At 40.2% G+C, this 17,627-nt stretch overlaps 1 protein-coding gene across 10 annotated transcripts in view; it reads right to left on the bottom strand.

The window, feature by feature from the left end:
- Window positions 1–16,407, bottom strand: part of KIF2A (kinesin family member 2A) — a 68,690-nt gene extending 52,283 nt beyond the window's left edge. For 2 of the 10 annotated variants that reach the window (XM_082381077.1, XM_082381081.1), the window contains exon 1: window positions 16,112–16,407. In XM_082381077.1, the coding sequence (XP_082237203.1) occupies window positions 16,112–16,175 (64 nt within the window). In that variant the 5' untranslated portion in view covers window positions 16,176–16,407. Of the gene's footprint in view, window positions 1–2,534; window positions 2,858–16,111 lie in introns of those variants that run through there. The other 8 variants (XM_082381078.1, XM_082381079.1, XM_082381084.1 and 5 more) reach the window with 5 other exon arrangements.
- Between the last annotated feature and the right edge of the window lie 1,220 nt (window positions 16,408–17,627).

The following is a 17,627-nucleotide window of genomic DNA, read 5'->3' as shown; positions in this document are numbered from 1 at the left end:
TGCAAATGTTCTGAAATCAGTGATAATAGTCACACAACTTTGGGAATATACTTAAAATCACTGAATTTTACCCTTTAAAAGGGCGAATTTTTTCCCCTCATCTGGAATTTTATTTTTTTCCTTTTCTTTACGGAGATATAATTGATATATAACATTATATTAGTTTCAGGTGTACAACATAATGATCTGTATATATTGTGATATGATCACCACAATAAGTTGACATCCATCACCACACACAGCTACAAATTTTTTTTCTTGTGATGAGAACTTTTAAATCTACAGTCTTAGCAACTTTCAAATATACAATACAGTATTATTAACTATAGTCACCATGCTGTACATTATATCCTATGACATTTATTGAATAACTGTAAGTTTGTACCTTTTGATCCCCTTCTCCCATTTCACCTACCCCTTCATACCCCACCACCTCCCACTTCTAGCAACTACCAATCTGTTTTAGGCACCCGAGTTTGGCTTTTTGCTTTGTTTTGTTTTTAGATTTCACATATAAGTGAGATCATATGGTACCTGTCTTTCACTGTCTTATTTCACTTCGCATAGCGCCCTCAAGGTCCATCCATGTTGTTGCAAAAGGCAAGACTTCATTCTTTTTTTACGGTGGAGTAATATTCCATTGTGTATACGTATATACACGCACACACCTTGTATCTTCTTTATCCATCCAACCATGATGGACACTTTAGTTGATTCCATGTCTTGGCTACTGTAAAATGTTGCAATGAACATAGGGATACAGGTATTTTTTTCGAGATAGAATTTTGTTTCCTTCGGACAAATACGCAGAAGTAGAATTGCTAGATCATATGGTAGTTTTATTTTTAATTTTTTAAGGAACCTCCATACTGTTTTCCATAGTGGCCACACCAATTTACATTCCCACCAAGAGTACACAAGGGTTTCCTTTTCTCTACATCCTCACCAACACTTATTTCTTGACTTTTTTTTTTTTTTTAATTTATTTATTTATTTATTTTTAGCTGTGTTGGGTCTTTGTTTCTGTGCGAGGGCTTTCTCTAGTTGCGGCGAGCGGGGGCCACTCTTCATCGCAGTGCGCGGGCCTCTCACTATCGCGGCCTCTCTTGTTGCGGAGCACAGGCTCCAGACGCGCAGGCTCAGTAGTTGTGGCTCACGGGCCCAGTTGCTCCGCGGCATGTGGGATCCTCCCAGACCAGGGCTCGAACCCGTGTCCCCTGCATTGGCAGGCAGATTCTCAACCACTGCGCCACCAGGGAAGCCCTTGACTTTTTGATAATAGTCATGCTAACAGGTGAGGTGATATCTCATTGTAGTTTTGATTTGCATTTCCCTAATAATTAGTGATACTGAACATCTTTTCATGTACCTGCTGGCCATCTATACAGATGTCCTCTTTAGGAAAATGTCTGTTCAAATCCTTGGCTCATTTTTTAAACAGATTTCTTTTTTGCTATTAAATTCTTTAAATATTTTGGATATTAAATCCTTATCAGATATATGGTTTGTAAATATTTTCTCCCATTCCGTAGATTGTCTTTTCATTTTGTTGATGGTTTCTTTTGCTGTGCAGAAGGTTTCTAGTTTGATGTAGTCCCACTTGTTTACTTTTGTTGCCTAAAAAGGGTGCATTTCACGATATGTGAATTACACCTCAATTTTTTGAAAAAGTAGGTAACTAACTAAAAAGAACACAGGGAAATAGGAGATGATCAATGACAGAACTCTGGGAAACATTAACATTTAAGAAGTTGATAAGGAGCATGAATTTAGGAGATTAAGAAGAATAGTTCAAAAAGAAGAGAACTCATATAACACAGTACAATCAAGCCCAAGAAAACCATTTTAGAAATAGGAGGAGATTACAATTAGTAAAAAAAAAAAAAAAAAAGAAAAAACTTCACCTTTACCAGTAATAATGCAAATTTAAATAACAATTCACCATTTTGGCCTAAGAAAAGGTTTAAAAAAAATATTGAGGTATAATTCACATAACATACAATTCATCACTTAAAGCATACAATTTAATGTTTTTAGCATATTCAGATATTTATAACCATTACCATAGTCAATTTTATAACATTTTAATCACCTCAAAAAGACACCCTGTTATCCTTGAGCTATTACCCTCCCCTTCCTCCAATAATCACTAACAATCATAAGCAATCACTAATCTACTTTCTGTCTCTATAGAGATTAAGTTTATTGATTCTGCCCTCGATAGCGAGACAATTTACTTAAGGGAGTTAACTAAGTACAAACTGATAGAAATACAGGCAAGTACTTCATTAGCATAAACTATTTAACTGTATTCAGAGTCTCAAAGCTCCCAATCTAAACTATTATTTAGTAAGGCTGCTCAAGTTTATTAGGTTAAAAACTATAATGTCCATTTTTCAAATTTTTTAATTAAAAAAATTACTTTCTTCTCATAATCACACACTAGAACTTGAATGTTTTTCATTATATGTCCAGACCTCATAAACACTTTAAAAATTAAACCTGTTACCTTTTTTTAAAAAAAATAAATTTACTTATTTATTTTTGGCTGCATTGGGTCTTCGTTGCTGCATGCAGGCTTTCTCTAGTTGCGGCGAGCTGGGGCTCCTCGTCGCTGCGGTGCGCGGGCTTCTCACAGTGGTGGCTTCTCTTTGTTGCAGAGCACGGACTCTAGGCGCGAGGGCTTTCAGTAGTTGCAGCACGTGGGCTCTAGAGCGCAGGCTCAGTAGTTGTGGCGCACGGGCTTAGTTGCCCCGCGGCACATGGGATCTTCCCAGACCAGGGCTGGAACCCGTGTCCCCTGCATTGGCAGGCAGATTCTTAACCACTGCGCCACCAGGGAAGCCCAAACCTGTTATCTTTTAAGGGCCATTTAACTTCAGAAAAAAAAAAAAAACATTCTATAGGCACAGTATGAACTTCATAATCCAGGCTAACAAACCTCAAAAACGTATGTTTGTACACTGTATGGACAAGGGTATGAGGAAACAGGCACTTCTGCAGATAGGAAGGTAAATTCACACACTCTCTATGGAAGCAAACTGGCAAGATCTATCAAAATTTAAAATGTACAATTCTCTGACCCAGCAATTCTCCTTCTAGGACTTTATCCTACAGATGTAGTCATGTATGTAAAAAATGACATAAGCTCAAGATTATTCAGTACAGTACTAGCTGTACAGTAGCTACAGAATGGGCATAATCTTAATTGTGGTATATATAATCACTAATAAAATGCAGCTATGAAAAAGAATGAGTAAGTGAAGTAAGTCAGATAAAGACAAATATATGATATCGCTTATATGCAGAATCTAAAAAAATGATAGAAATGAACTTATTTACAAAACAGAAACAGACTCACAGACTTAGCGAATTTACAGTTACCAGGGAGGAAGGGGGAGAGGGACAGATTGGGAGTTTGGGATTGACATGTACACATTGCTATATTTAAAATAGATAACCAACAAGGATCTACTGTATAGTACAAGGAACTCTGTTTAATATTCTGTAATAACCTAAATGGGGAAAGAACTTGAAAAAGAATAATACATGTACATGTATAACTGAAAACACTCTGCTGTACACCTGAAACTAACACAACATTGTTAATCAACTATACTCCCAATATAAAATAAAAATTAAAAAAAGAAAAAGAATGAGACTGTTATTTATGTACTCAAAGGTTCTCCACGATATTGTTGTTATTATTAAGTGAAAATAAAATTAAGAAGCACCAGTGTGTACAATGTGCCGTCTGTAGAGAAAAGGTACACATTTACACACGTTGCTATTCAAAACAGGTAATTAAATTTAAAAAAGAAAGTATACGTTAAAAGCAATGACACATACTTTGTTATGTCATACTCTTGATGCCTGGAGGATGAACACAAATCAATTTTTACCAGAATGTCAAAATTTGAATAGACAGAGTAGTGAAAGAACAGCACAGCTAGATATTCATTTAATCACTGGTTCAGCAAACAGATAATTTATTAAGGGTGTGGAGGTTCTCTGCTAAGCATTGGGGATATGCTGAAACTTGAGTCTGACCAGAGACAATTAAACACATAATACTGTCCCATGAGTGTTCTGACAGAGTAAATAGAGGGGACTCAGAGAACATAAAGCAGGGGACCCATCCTGGTCTAGGAATCAAAGAAGGATGAAGTGTTTAGCAGACACAAAAAAGAGCAACAGCAGTTAGATAGGTTAGGTACAAGTTCTAAGAGCTCAATGTCTGGAGTGCCTCAGGTAAGTGGCAAGAAATGAGACTGGAGAGGAAAGTCAGATTGTTCAGGGTCCACAGTAACCTATGTTACAGAGCTGGGTTTTTTTATTCAAAGGGTAAGAGAGGTAAAGGAAGTTATCAGAAAGTTTTAAGCAGGTGATCATGTTTGAAAGGTTATTCTGAAAGAGTAACCAACCAAAGGTAGAGAGACCTTAAGAATTTATTAGGAATTCGTTGCAGCAGTACAGATGAGACATAATGCTAGCCTGACCAAAGTATAGTAGAGGGATGGAAAAAATGTAAGGACTGAAGAGGTACTTGAGCAGTGAAGAGAACCTGATGATAGGAAACGAGGTCAAGACAGAACAAGGAGTCAAGAAAGACATCTAGGTTTCTGACTGGGGCAACAGGGTGAATGAAAGTAATGAGAGATACTGAAGAAACAGATTTGGGGAATGGGGAATGGGTTCAATTTTGGACATGCTGAATTTGAGGTATTTATGAGCTATCCAACTGGAGATAATTAGTAATTCATTAGACATACAAACAGTATGTGTCTTCAACTAGCCTGAGGTGAAGAGAAGCATTTAGTTCTCCCAGAGAGAATACTGTGCAAGAAGTACTGCAGAATTAGGACCAAGTCCTGAAGAACACCAACATCTAGAAAATGGAGAGATAAGGATGCAACTGCATAGATTAAGAAGGAAAGGTATGAGGAGTAGGAGGAAAATAAGTTTTATTTAATTTTAATTTAGTTAAGAAATGGCTCTTAATTAAATCCAAAAGAGCATGTAAGGTTAAAAGAAATGTATCACTCTTTTTTTTTTTTTTAAACCGTAGTGACATTTTAGTTTTACACCAAGAATTTTCCTTTTCTTGTTAACTGAACTATAGGTGATTTACAACATTGTGCTAGTTTCAGGTATACAGCAAAGTGATTCTGCTATCCATACAAATATATTCTTTTTCAGATTCTTTTCCATCATAGCTTATTACAAGACATTGAATATAGTTCGCTGTGCTATACAGTAAATCCTTGTTGTTTATCTATTTTATATATAGTGGAGTGTTTCTGTTAATCCCATACGCCTAATTTATCCTCCCCCTACCTTCCCCTGTGGTAACCATAAGTTTTTTCTATGTCTGTGAGTCTGTAAATAAGTTCATTTATATTGGTTTTTAGATTCCACATATAAGTGATATAATATAATATTTGTCTTTCTCTGTTTGACTTACTTCATTTAGTATGATAATTTCTTTTTTTGGCTGTGCCGCATGGCTTGTGGGATCTTAGTTCCCCAACCAGGGATTGAACCCAGGACACCGCAGTGAAAGCACTGAGTCCCAACCACTGGACCGCCAGGGAATTCCCCAGTATGTTAATTTCTAGGTCCATCCAAGTTGCTGCAAATGGCAATATTTCATTCTCTTTTATGGCTGATTAATATTCCATTCTGTGTGTATACACACACACACACCCCCTTCTTTAACCATTCATCTGTTTATGGACACTTAGATTGCTTCCATGTCTTGGCTATTGTAAATAGTGCTGCTATGAACACTGGGATGCATCAAATTAGAGTTTTTGCCTTTTCTGGATATACGCACAGGAGTGGGATTGCTGGGTCATATGGTAACTCTACTTTCAGTTTCGTTTTGTTTTTTTTAAATGAAGTATAGTTGATTTACAATGTTGTGTTAATTTTTAGTTTTTTAAGGAAACTCCATACTGTTTTCCATAGTGGCTGCACGAATTTACATTCCCACCAATAGTGTAGGAGGGTTCCCGTTTCTCCATACCCTCTCCAGCATTTATTGTTTGTAGACTTTCTGATGTGTATCACTCAATAAAACTACATCCCAACGTCTAGGGCCATACTGTAATCAACTCTCAATATCACCTATAACTGGAAAAAAATTTGTAAAAATGCAACACACATATTATCCGAAAACAATTTCAAAGAACAGTTTCATAAAAATAAAGATCATTGAATCTAGACAGGCCCCCCAATTCATCAATAATACCAGTGGACTCCTAGCAAGTAGGTCTAATATTGTATTTTCCTGACAATAAAGTTGCTCATCTAATAAGAAGCATTCTTTCACATGCTAGCGTATGTACTTGTCCAAACTTTGGAAAATCTGGGAGCGAGGGCCTAAACTTAGGCAATGCAGACAGACTCGAATAGTCTAGAACTTTTTTTTTTTTTTTGGCCGCGCGGCATGTAGGATCTTAGTCCCCCGACCAGGGATCGAACCCATGCCCCCTGCACTGGAAGCTCAGCATCTTAACCACTGGACCGCTAAGAAAGTCCCTAGAACTTTTTTTTCAAAAGAAATTATATAGCCAGAGTACCTGCATTGAGTACAATAGCTATTTAATATTCTGTTGTAACTGACAAAGTAGCCTTTTCTAGGGGAAAGTCCTGTATCTATTCCCTCAAAGGCATCAGATGAAGGGACTCATAATAATGGTCATGCTGCAAACGCTAGCTGGATTCATAAAAACACCTGAAGGCAATCTATACTATAGAAAAAAAAAAAGAAAGTATTATTTAATGACCTGACTTCCAATGCCTGGAACATTCATAGTACACAAAGAACTCTAAAGGAATTAGAATGTACAGGACTTTAGAGGCAGATAATCTATGTTCTGATCTCATATTTGCTACTTTATGTATGACCTTGGACAAGTCAATTTCCTCACTGTAGAAATATAAGCAAGTTTTGACCAATAGCAGTATTTCATCAGAGAGCTGTCTGTGGCTAAATTCTAAGACTTACCTCATTAATTAGGGCCTCAAATTGGTTCTAATTTCCTAAAAACCATATAGGTAAATCACTATATCCATTTCTCTTTAGCAGTCCATAGTAAACTACAGGCTTAAAAATACTACCTTCCCCACCCCGCAAAATTTAATGCTGTTTGCATTCCCAACTCACTTTTCATAGGATGACATAATTAGATTTCATATGCATATCTTACATCAAGAATTACCTATAGTTTAACTAGAACAGGTAAACTCTTGTTTAAACTAAACCCTGGCCAATTTCAAGGATGAAGCTTCTAATACAATGCTTGGACATTGTCATGCTATTTGAGCTATAAACTCAAAATGTCCATGGGCCAAAGTAAAGAGATGGAGGTAAAGTTGCTAAGCTTACCTGAATCCTCTCATTGCACTACAGCTCATTTAAAAATTTCGTCAGCAAACCCTAAGTATCTCATATTGGCCAACAGACTAAGCATAACAAAACTGAAGAGCAAAAATTTACCTTAACTGCAACCCTACTGGGTTGATCCTGATTCTTAAAATATTATAAATTCTTGTCACTAGTTGGTCCATTATTTCTAGAGTAGCTCTGACTTTTAACATCCAAAGTTTGCATACCTCCCTCCCTTTTAAAAGTAGATTTTTTTAAAGAGCAGTTTTAGGTTCGTGGCAAAATTAGACAGAAGGTACAGAAATTTCCCATATATCCCCTGTCCCCACATACCCACAGCCTCCCATGCTATCAACATCCCACACGGGGTACACTTATTACAATCAACGAACCTATACTGACACGTCATTAATACTCAAAGTACATATTTTACATTAGAGTGCATTCTTGGTGGTGTATCTTCTTTGAGTTTTGACAAATTTACAACATGTATTCACCATTACAGTATCATAAGGAATAATTTCACTGCCCTAAAAATCCACTGGGCTCTGTCTACTCATCCTTTGCTTACCCATTTTTAAGCCCTAAATTGCAAATAGTAGTTAAGAGATTCTAAATGCTGAAATGACATTCAGAATCTTGAGGATGAAAAGGGAAGGCAAAAGCCAGGGCAGAAAAAAATAGGCCAAAAATAAGAGCAAAGGAGAAGTAAAGGAGAGCAGCTGCATTTTAAGAATCAAAACACTCCATCCCTTAAAGAGCCGAAGCCAGATCCTTTAAGTACTGTTTTTCCTTCCCATTCTCTTCTAGGAGTTCTGAGAGGGTCTTGGCTAATATACTATAACTGAGCCTTCTTAAGTAGGCAAAGCGTTACAGCTTAAGTAAATTCCTGATCTACATATAAACATTTATTGGAAGTGACCCATACCTTAGACTCACTTATTTTTAAGATACTAGTGGCAAAAACTATGAACAGTCTTGAGTTGGATGCTCTTTGATAGCACATTGTACACTGGCTCTGCAGTCCTCTAGGCTGTATTCGTGAATAGGATTAGCTTGATTAAACAGATTGAAGAAATTTTATAACCGACACTCAGCCTTCCCAAATGTTAAGTCCATTCCTTTCAACACATCTGCCCTTTATTCAGCACAAGTGATATATTGCCTATAGCATCAATTCTTTTTACAGTGTTCTGTATTTCATCTGTTCCTTAACCACAGCTTACCCTCCTTGACTAATGCAATCTTATCCTTGATAGCTCTCATTTTCAGTAATACTCTCCCTCTAATCTATCACTAATCACTAGCTAACTCCTATTACTGCTCTTAGGAGATGAAGTCCTACAGTAGTTTCCAAGTGTCCTAGAAATTAATTCCAAGATGCCTTACCTTACCTTCGTTGCCAAGTCTTTAATAAGGTGTCCCAGATTACTCCTCCTTCCTTCCTTTCCTCATCTATCACCCTCTGGTATGCCTGTTTTAAATGCCCTTTACCTGACAGCCCTCCATTTCCAGCTCACATGTTGTGCCACAGGCCTAGAATGCCTCCTTCCCCCCAAGGCAATCTACTGGTCATCTTCCTCCCATCATTAAAACTTCACTTGCCATGAGGTTTTGTCAGATTACTGTTAGGAGATGCTACTTTTTCTAAAATAATGGATCACAACCCTGGGTGCACACTGAAATCACCAGTGTGTGAAGTTAAGTTTCACCAGCGTATGAGATGTCTTAAAATAAAATACTGAGGCCCTGGCTCCATATCAGACCAATTAAAATAGAATCTCTAGGCAAAGGACCCAGATACCAGGAGTGATAGGTGGGGACTTGTTTATGTTTGGCTGTTTGTCTCCAAAGCCCCACAGGTGATTCTAAGAAGCAGTCAGGGCTGTGAACCACTACACGAACCCTACCCAGGCTAGAAACAGAACTCCCATAACATTTATCCAATATGTTCTCTAAATATATCCATATCCCATATCCCAAAAATACACTTACCACATAGCCTTGACCAATATATATAATGTAAATATCCAAAAATGCTCCTTCATGAGGCTTAAACACTTTACAGTAGTTTATACACTTGAGCACAGGGTTTCTCTTTTGTAAAATGGGAAGATACTGTCTACATTATAGGGCTGTCATGAAAGTCAAACAAGATACTGGATTTAGCAAAGCAACTGACTTATAAAGGGCACAAATGTTAAATCCCTTCAGGTATCAAGATTAACACCTGGATTCACTTTTTAAGAAAGAAACAAAACTCAAGTGGCAGTATGGAAGATACAAGCTATCTGGATGAGGCTGAGTAGACAGCTCCTGGCCAAGGGTTCTAATCAAAGGGGTCATTCTTTGCATAATACAGACACTCAACAAATTTCACCAGAAGTATGTCCCATCCTGATCCAACCCTTCCTTTAAAAAATTTTATATAGGTGAAATCTGGTTAAAATTAATGCCCAAACCAATAAAAACCTGGAGAAAAAGTCTTTGAAAGTAAGTAAAATACAGCCCAGGGAGGTGCCTGACTCTCATAGTCCCTTGGCCACACTGTGTGAAGAGGCTGTTCCCAGATCACACAGAAGCGCCGTCAGCTGGCTCTATCTGCTTCCTTGGTCCCTGCGTTTACAAGCACCCCAGCACAGGATATCTAGAGAGGAATCTGCTGCCAGGGACTGGTCTGCCAGAAAGTTAAAATGAAATAAACCTTATTCCTTTAAGTATCAAAACAAAGGTTAAAAGTTATAAAGTCAAAACTCAAATGAGTATTAGAGAATAGAAAATAGGCCAGTAATGACAAATAATGCCAATTTCAATTGACTGACAAGGGCTACCAGGACTGGTGGTGCTGTATTTTAAGAAGAATTCTGAGACTGAATATATAGGTTTATCAGGAAAGCATGCCACGAGAGATAATGGATATTGGTCATGGGAAGAGGAGGTGAAAAGGACAGCATGTATGACATGTATTTTCCATCCAGAAGACTCATAACTTCAAGAGTCTAAAGAGTCTAAACCTAAAAAGGTAAGCGGTAATGATGTACACACAGAATGGCATAGTTCTATCAGTACTAATCATACTTTGTTATCAATCATTTGTTTCTGAGGGCAGGAAGTGTGTGTATCTTATTCTTTTTTTGTATCTCCAACACATATCAGAATGACCTATATTTAACAGACTGTTAACAAAAGTATACTTAATTAACTCTATAATAAGAAAACAGAATTATGAGATCACATTATTTTGTGATATGACATAATGTCACATTATTTTGTGATATGACATGATATGACTTAAGGTCTATACACCAAAATACTTTCACACCCTAATAAATGCCCATTTGAACTGCAAGCTTGATTGCAGTAGGTAGGTAGTGAGAAAAACAAGCAGTACCCAAAATGGGAAAGACCAGGACTAGACTTAGAAGCACAACTTTTAAAAGGGACACCTCTCCCCTCATTCTACTCTTGGGAGATAGAAGCAAAAAGTTAAACTTAAGGTTAACCAACAATGAAATGATACTCCATTTCATTTTGCATAAGTTTTCACTAGACAAATCCCAATCACCATGAACTTGTATTTAGTTCTCGTACATGGCACAACATCCACTATGTGTAATCAAGCACTTAAATATTTAATATGGTGAGGTTCTAATGTCTATTTTCACTTAGGCACTACAATACCATTAGTACTACTTTAATGAAAACAGCTAGTGTGTGATAGAAGAGCAACCTTCCCACACTTGCTCCACAATTGGACCAGAAGAGTGAAAATTAGTTTTACTCAGGGCTTAAAATTTTATCTATTCTCAAGCTCAAAACTACAATATCAAAACAAATAAACACCTTAAAAGATTATTTTAGGTTACAGGATAGAGGTGTTAAAAGCAAAGTTGGTGGTTAATTCCAAAAATTAAGCTTTGCAAAAAATTAATGTAATATTAATGACAAGTATACTTGTGACTAGAAAGAATGGGTCTGGATGATCTCTCAAGGAATCTTTTTCTGGATTTTCCACACTTGTGCCTCCTTCCCTATTTGAAGGGACACAAGCTTAACTGGCTCTTTGCTATTTTCTCTAGATTTTTGACACACAAACAAGTTAACCTTGTTAACGTGCCTTTCCCCACAGTTCCAAAATTTCTGTCATAAGAATCAAGTGACTAGGCAATGAATATAGATTTCTTTCTGTGGTAGTTCTGGAAGCAACAAGTGATTGACTATTGAAAAGGGCTTTAAAGCCTTAGATTGCTGAATCTTAATGCTTATAGTTAATAAAATATCAGACATCAATTTGATCTCACCAATAGGGCAAATTTAAGAAACATTATTCATTGTAGGTTATCTGAGCAAAAGGGGCTTTCATATCTCAAAAAAGAAAAAAAAAAATCAAAGTACACAAAGTGATCAACTTCATACCATCATCAGCAAACATTTGCCAGCATTTGAAGAGAGCTAGGAGTAAAGGGAGCTAGTAAAGAGCTAGGAGTAAAAGGACTTAGGTTTTGGTCCAGGCTATGCCTCTAATTAACCATGTGATTTTGCAAGTAATCCAGCCTCACATTCTTCACCTATAAAACAATTAATCTGCCACTCCCTACCCTACTTACCTCATAGGGTTTCTGTGAGGATCCAATTAGATAACCTATTTGGAAAACTATGAAGACCTAAAATATATATATATATATATATATATATGGAACCATCATCATGCTAATCACCATGTAAAAAGAAATCACTAGTCCACAATTTCCTCCATTCTACCCACTTCATAATCAAAATCACATAACTGTACCAAAAGGAACTATATTGCTATGTGGTTCATTTTTATTACCTAAATTCAGTCTGCTCTCCAAAAGGCTATATAACGACATGTAAAGATGAACTAGCAGAAGAATATATGTGGCAAAGTAGGTAGAGAATTAAGTCATTAAAATCTTTTCTAAAGATTGTCTGCCCCAAACTCAAAGATTCCTGATGGGTCCTTTGAAATCTTCACTTTCCTCCGATTTCAGATGCTTAATTAAAGCACTCTTTTCACCATTTAATTAAGACACAGGAATATTTTTTCTCCCACAATTCTGAGTTTTATGACCTTCTAGTAAACATACCATAACAGTTTTTACTGGATCATTCCAATTGGGCTCTATAATACTGCTCTCTAGTGGCTTTCCCATGAGTGAGAAGCAATTTCCTACATCTTTACTGGGCTGTAGAAAGCTGTATATGGTTCCCAAATAATAGAGAATTCTTCCTCTACTGTCACAGTTCTTGATAGTATGGTTTCTATGCTATGTAAGCCAGGTTCCTGGCTGCCACTGTATGAAGGTGTATGAATCTAGACAACTCACTTATAGTGACTGGGGACTCAGTTTCCACATCTATAAGAATGAGAACTGGATCATCTCCAAGGATCTGTCTGGTTGAAATAGTGTATGATTCTCTTCAGATCACATTTATCAACCCTGTGACTAAGAGACCCCAAAGAACAATCCCATCATAGCTGCAGCTTCAAAATATTCAAAACATATCTCATCACTCCCCCAGCCCCCAAACGATAGTCACAGCTACTGTAGAACGAATAAGGAATGTTTTAACAGTGCACGGTGTTTTTTTTGGGGGGGAGCGGGTGCGTCTCCCAATGAAAACTACCTAGTTACACAACAGTTAAGACTGCAGTTCTCAGGGTCATTAGATTCCAAAAAGAAACTGAATCAGAAAGATAATAGGAAGACACATGCAAGAAAATAAACATGAGTGTTCATTTCCAGAAACCAGTCCAATTTCACACCAGGTTATCTCCTGTGGCTAGGGATAATCTGAGGAGTCCAAGCCTAACCTCTGTCACTTCTAATCTTAGAATACCAAAAGAGTCAGCAAGCCTTCACAGATCACTCAGTTTCAATCAACTCTGGGAATCTTGAATAAGAGGCCTGTATGAGGTGTGGTGGGCATGGGGGGTAGAGAGGGAAGTGGCTCACAGGATGAGCACAGAGGCAAGGGTCTCCCTTCCAGGTAAGACTTCATCTTAATGGTTAATTAAAATAATGTTCGAAAACCAAAATCCAATAATGAATGATTTGCTCAAAAACTAAATACAAGGAACTCAGCTAGGAACACGATGGGATACGCAGATGAATTCAGGGAATTTAAAATTCCTTGATGCTCTGGCTCTGGTTGAAGTGGGCATGGGGAGGCTGTCATCCCTTAATTGCGTTCTCCACACTACCCCTCGTCTGGTCAGTTTGAAAACATAATATTGAGAAAAATGTACCCAAATATTAATACTTAAGGAAATATGCTGTCTCATGAGTCTCCTAATGACTTAGGAATTCAGTGGCTGACTGGCCATCCAGCTTTAGTAATCAATGAAGACTTAGCAGGGATTAGTTTTGAGCAGGGTGTTGAAAGAGAGTAACAAGTCTACTTTAGTTACCTGGGAATATATATACTTTTAATATAACATAACGGATGGGAGAAGCATGCTCGGAAACGAGGACAAGGATCACCATTAGCAAGCATGCAGGAAAACATCAAGTCACCAGTTAACAGCAGTCTAGCAGCCCTTCTTCATCGTGTGGTTTCCACCGTCTCAGGCATTACATTCGTGCTCAACCAACTACAGAGTTTATTTCTGTTACAATGACCACTACTGGTTTATCTAAAACACATAAGCTTGAGGGGAGCCTCCCAGACATCAATTTCTACTGTGAAACACCACCACCCAATGCAAATGATCATTCCCTTCTTTTCAAGCTCTCTCCTTATCTGCTACCTTCAACCCTACCATGCATCTGAGGAGCACAAATATGTACATGACTATAAGTTAAGATGATATACATTATAATGATTTCCATTATGTCTCAAGGGCAAACTGCTTTGAAATGTGATTTTAGGTTACTTGCACTTATGTAAGAACACAAAGCTCTTACATGTCTGGGTTTCTAGTACAGGCAGAAGGTTAAGGCAGAAAGAGTATTAAAAGCCTCTATCCTAGAACCACCCCCCCCCCACAAACCAAAATTGTTTCCAGTCCGATACGTTTAAATAAAAAGATATTACCCCAGAAAATATAAAATTATCCAAACCTTTCAAATATCATGATACTTCTGATAGATTCTACAGTAACACCTATAATCATAGTCAAAGGCTTAGAATGTAAAGAACTTACACATTTTTATGCTCCTCCCCCAAATTTAAAATAATATATAAACCCTACTTTTGCTAGTATACGGTGAACCTGCATTTACCTAAAAAAGAAACTGCAGTTAACAGCACTGCTTAAGAAAAGTTATTTGAAGAGAAAATATAAAGAAACCCCAACCCAAGTAAAAGAGACATCTCTTTCCCACTAGTGTTGCTGGTAACTTCTAAAGCTCTAAGTGGTATAATTCATCTTCTCACATACAGGATAATAATGCTTCCAGTTGTTAACACAAATTATGTCAAATATAACGAAGGGGAAAAAATCATCAGCTATACAAGGTCTTCCAATACATCACATAGATAACATGAAAGTCAATCTCAGCTTCACATAACTTGGTCAAACCTGGTAGAAACCAAGAGGGTGTGGATGTACCAGCAACAGTTACCACCGACTAGGCTAAATGATAATAAGCCACAAATTAAAGGTACGGTATAAGGAACACCGCACACCTCTCGATATTACACACCTCTGCTTTCTTCAATGTTTGGATTGAAAGAAAATAATTTATCCCCCTCCATGCGTTTTCTCCTTTACAATATAAATTATTTCCAAGCCTGGCTGGCTAGTGACATAAAACATTTTCCCCAAGAGAAACCTACAGAAAGATACAGAAGCCTAGGGCTTTCTCTCTCTTTCTAATTTTAATTAAGCCCGTGACTCCACCTCTTCTTACACTTTCCTCTAGGTTACCTCTCCGGAGGGTGTGAAAATATCAACAGACGGTCCCCCAGCCCCACCCTCTCAGTAGTGCCTCGCACTGACTAGGCTCATCCCGCTCCTTCCCTTTCAGCCTCATCACCTTTGAGAAGCTTATCGAATACTTCTCCCCATTTATACCCGCACCCTTATTCATGGCCGAGCACGACAAGCTCCGCATCCTTCTTCCAAGGAAGGGACTAGCAAAAAAGAAAGAGGCATGCTCGATAAACGACAGACGAAGAAACGTGACAGCCAGACACTTTATACCAGCGGGGTTGGCCTTTCTCCCCCACCTCAGCCTGGAACCAGCAGTCGGTTCCCTAAATACTGAAATCTCTGGTCTTCACGCTCTCCCCACCCCCGCAGAGATGAGGCCGGAAAATGAAAAGGCCGGGGTGAGACGCAAGGCTGGGTCAACCCTAACGGAGCCCGCTGCCCCCACCCCCCGGGCTGGCGTCCCCGGGGAGGATGGAGATCGCGGGAGGAGCGAGGGCTCCCGGCCCGGGACCCGCCAGCGCGCCCGCCCGAAGCCCCCAGAGACGCAGCTCGCTACACCCGGGCCCTTCCCCGCCGGCCTCCCCCGGCCCAGCCCCCCGAAGGGCCCCTCCCCGCCCCGGCACTGCAGCGGCACCCGGGGCGGACCCCAAGCTGGCCTCACTCGCACACACGCCACACACAAAAGCGCCGCCGCGGCCGCCGCCGCCTTCCCGCCCCCACTGCGCGGCGGAGTAATCAATGAGGCAGCCGGCGCCCGCGTCCTCTCCGTGCACGCCCGAATGCGGGGCCCGGGCGGCAGGGGCGGCGGCGAGGCTCACCATCGCTCCGCTTGATCTCCACGTAAATCCCGATCTGGATCTTGCCGAAGTTGGCCGTTGCCATCACCTCATCTGGAGCAGCGGCGGCTGGCCGAGGGAGGGGGACGCGAGGGCGGAAAAGGCGGGGAGGGGACGGGGTAGGTGTGGGAGGGGGAGCGGTTGCCCGCGGCCGCGCCGGCCCGGGCGACAGCGTGAACGCGAGCCGGGGCCGCGAAGAGCAGCGGCGGGCTGGCAGGCGGAGGCCCCGGGCCTGCAGGCCGGCGGGAGGACGCGCACGCCGGGGCGTCGGGGTGAAGCGAGGGCCGGGGCCGTGAGGCGGCGCGGGCGAAAGTGGGAGGGCCCGCGCCGCCCGCCCTGGAGCCGACGCTAGGGAGGCGGGGCGCCGCGCGCCTGCGCAGAGCGCTCCTCCCGCGTCTCTTCCTCCTCTGCCTGCCTTTCCCGGCTGCCTCGAGGCGGCCCCGCCCGCAGTGAGGTCGGCAGAGGGAGTGGAGCGCGCGCTCTACGGGCAGCAGCGAGTCTGCGCCTCGTTTGATTTCGGCGTGCGGCCTGGAAGAGGCAGGAACCCGCGCCCCGGTGCCATCCGGCCTCTCTGGCTTCCAAAAATTGGCGCTGTTGCTGGAATGGATTAAGGACCCTGTGGTTTCTGGGCGTTCCGGCTGGAGCGCGTGGCTGAGGGATGAATTTAGGAGTCGGCCATTGACAGCATGGGTGCAGTGTTTCATCTGAGAGTGTCACCTCTGTTGCTACTTAGAGGTGGCCTGTCCAAGTAACCGTCCCAAGGTTTCCCATGCAGTTGTGGAAGAAAAGAAGAAACACCTTTGAGGTGTCACCCATCCTAGGTCAGAATGAAGGTCCTCTTTTCATGGCTTTGACTTATAGCTCATCGCCACTCAAAAAGAAACCCTGTGGTATGGGGGCGGGGGGGCGGGGCTTGACTGCTCGGTTTATGATGCATCCAATGCTGGCGTCTTGTCTCTGCTGTAGGGTTCAAGACTATTTGCACTGGACCATAAAACCAGTAACTATGATTCAAGGACAGAGGGCAGACACAAGGTTGACTAAGGAAGGTGCCTTTCCTGCAGTCACTTGATTAGTCTGACCACATCAGCAAGTGGAGAGCGGGATTCTTCATCCTGGCAGAGCAGGAAGGCCATGTGGACAGGGACCATGGAAACTATGTTTACAGGACTGTGTAAAACAAACCTCCAAACGTGTGACTTTTGCTTCTAGTATTAGGATTTGATATGGAGGAAACACACTTATCGTGCCCTACTTTCTCTAGTCATTGTTCATCTCCCTGTAATATTAACTAAAAACTTAACAGTTTTAAAATTTAAAAATTGGAAGTGATATATGTGTGTTAAGTGCGTGTGTGGATATATGCAAATGGCTAGTTTTCAACCTAATATAAGTAATCAAGTCAAATAGATCCTAAAAGAATTGTTGAAAGATTCAGACTACGTTTGTAACTTGAATATATTAAAGGCATAGTTGTCAAAAGAAGAAAGTTTCTTAG

This window comes from Balaenoptera borealis (assembly GCF_965194805.1).
Source record: "Balaenoptera borealis genome assembly, chromosome: 2".
Lineage (NCBI taxonomy): Eukaryota > Metazoa > Chordata > Mammalia > Artiodactyla > Balaenopteridae > Balaenoptera > Balaenoptera borealis.
The sequence above is the reverse complement of the archived record's forward strand: the minus strand, read 5'-3'. Positions and strand labels throughout refer to the sequence as shown.